At 37.2% G+C, this 2,353-nt stretch overlaps 1 protein-coding gene across 1 annotated transcript; it reads left to right on the forward strand.

The window, feature by feature from the left end:
* The first annotated feature begins 517 nt into the window (after positions 1–517).
* Positions 518–2,072, forward strand: LOC145115808 (Nucleotide/sugar transporter family protein). The gene has a single exon (XM_079052161.1). It carries the CDS (start codon positions 613–615, stop codon positions 1,855–1,857), a length of 1,245 nt encoding a protein of 414 aa, XP_078908287.1. The 5' UTR covers positions 518–612; the 3' UTR covers positions 1,858–2,072.
* The last annotated feature ends 281 nt before the right edge of the window (positions 2,073–2,353 follow it).

Consider the following 2,353-nt stretch of genomic DNA (forward strand, 5'->3'; position numbering starts at 1 on the left):
TATACAATTTTTCATGTTTACTGTTGCATCATCTTTACTTTCACTTGTATGGTATCGATAGTATCTATTTTTGTTCTCTAATCACAAAACATGTTCATACTTTATTTATTGCATGCAGTCTCTCTATCCTTGAATAACCTATTTGATTGTCTCGATCTTTATCTTTTTTTGCCTTATATACGGCTTTAGGATGTGATCTGATTGTTATGATCTTATCTTTCTTTGCCTTATTCGTATACGGCTTTGTGGTTGAAATTGTTATTTGGTTTATAGGAAGATCACTTGATAAGTTACAGGCCCATATTAAAGTGGCCAGTAATTTAAACTTGAAAGGCCCAAAAAAAGCATATTCCCTAAGCAAATCTGACCTCGAGACCCCCAACATCGCCATCAGTAATCGGCTTATTTTCCGAATAGCGATAAACATGTGCCCGAGTTACATTAACTCTGTACCTACAGACCACTACCATCCAAGACTTTGAACACGGCAACACTAAAACGCCAACCTCCATCACTCAGGTTACTCTTTGATCCTTCTAATCAGAAGGGTTTGCTCCCAAATCTCTTTTCATCAATCTTTGCCTTTTGAATTTTCATATTTTTAATTGCAATATGATGTTGTTGAATCTCCTTCCTTCGTCATATGTCACTTTCCCAAAATCACACCATAAATACTCCATTAATAATCCTTCGTTTTCTCACCCTAATCTTGTCTCCAGAATCTCCATTCCTCCTCAATCGAAGTTCAAAGTCTCGGCCTTTAACAAAATCCACAGCAACCCCACTTCTCAGATCTATGAAGCTACCAAGTTCCTTAAAACCCCTTGTCGATTTGGGGATTTTGGAAGAAAACCCACTTCACAGATCGCTAAATCAGCATCTGGAACTTCTCAAGATTCAACCCCGGATGAAGAACTTGAAAAAAAGCCTAACAAGACTCTCCAGCTTGGGATTGTATTCGGATTTTGGTACTTTCAGAACATTGTTTTCAATATTTACAATAAGAAATGCTTGAACATTTTCCCATATCCATGGCTTCTTGCTTCCTTTCAACTCTTTGTTGGTTCTCTATGGATGTTGTTTCTTTGGGCTTCAAAGCTTCAACCTTGCCCCAAAATCGACAAATCATTTATCATCGCTCTTCTAGGCCCTGCACTTTTCCACACAATCGGTCACATTTCTGCATGTGTTTCATTCTCTAAAGTCGCTGTTTCTTTCACTCATGTCATCAAATCAGCAGAACCCGTTTTCTCTGTTGTTTTTTCCTCTGCTTTAGGCGATACTTACCCGTTATCCGTTTGGTTATCGATCTTACCAATCGTTATGGGTTGTTCTTTAGCTGCTGTTACAGAAGTTTCCTTCAATCTTGGTGGATTATGGGGTGCTATGATTAGTAATGTTGGATTCGTGCTTAGAAACATTTACTCCAAAAAGAGTTTGCAGAACTTCAAGCATGTAAATGGGTTGAATCTATATGGGTGGATTACAATCCTCTCATTCTTTTACCTGTTTCCAGTTGCGATTTTTGTTGAAGGATCTCAATGGGTTCCTGGATACCATAAAGCAATTGCAAGTATTGGAACACCATCGACTTTTTATCTATGGGTGATGATATCTGGAGTGTTTTATCATCTTTATAACCAATCATCGTATCAAGCACTTGATGATATAAGTCCGTTGACTTTTTCAGTTGGGAATACAATGAAAAGGGTTGTGGTGATTGTTTCTACTGTATTGGTTTTTAGAAATCCAGTTAGGCCTTTGAATGCACTTGGATCTGCCATTGCTATTTTTGGTACGTTTTTGTATTCACAAGCGTCATCAAAGAAGAAGGCTGTGGTGGAAAAGAAGGATTAAGGAAAGCTTCTTCATTTGGTTCATTTCTTGTCTTACTTTTAGTGGAAGTTTTGGCTTTTGAATGTAGTTTTAGAAGCTAGTGGTTATTCGGTTGCTTTGTGGTTTCTTTATTGAAGTAGGGTTTTAGACTTTTTGTTCTTGTTGTGGCTCTCTTAGACTTTGGTATCATACCCCTCAATGAGTAAATTGAATCGACAATCTTTCGCTTTTTTCAAGCTAGTTTTTAACAGTTCTTTTTTGCTTTTATATATGTTGAATAATCAGAAGTTATTTGCAAGTTCTTGACAAAAGTAGCATCCATTTTGTGATTTACTTTCTCATGTGAATAGTTGGTCTTGGATAGGTTAGTTGGAGCGCATAGGGATGACTTCTACTCGAGGTGATCTATTTGGTGTTTCTGAGCATATTCGGCTCAAATTGCTCTTGTGATGAATAATTTATGTTTCTACATGATCCATATCTCTAGATGTGCAACTCCAAGTGTGTAGTATGCATG

Source organism: Lactuca virosa, chromosome 5 (assembly GCF_052849685.1).
Source record: "Lactuca virosa cultivar CGN04683 chromosome 5, Lactuca_virosa_CGN04683_v6, whole genome shotgun sequence".
Taxonomy (NCBI): domain Eukaryota; kingdom Viridiplantae; phylum Streptophyta; class Magnoliopsida; order Asterales; family Asteraceae; genus Lactuca; species Lactuca virosa.

What these genes read in the sequence shown, in the direction of transcription:
- LOC145115808 (XM_079052161.1), top strand. Translation starts at nt 613, where the DNA reads ATGATGTTGTTGAATCTCCTTCCTTCGTCATATGTCACTTTCCCAAAA.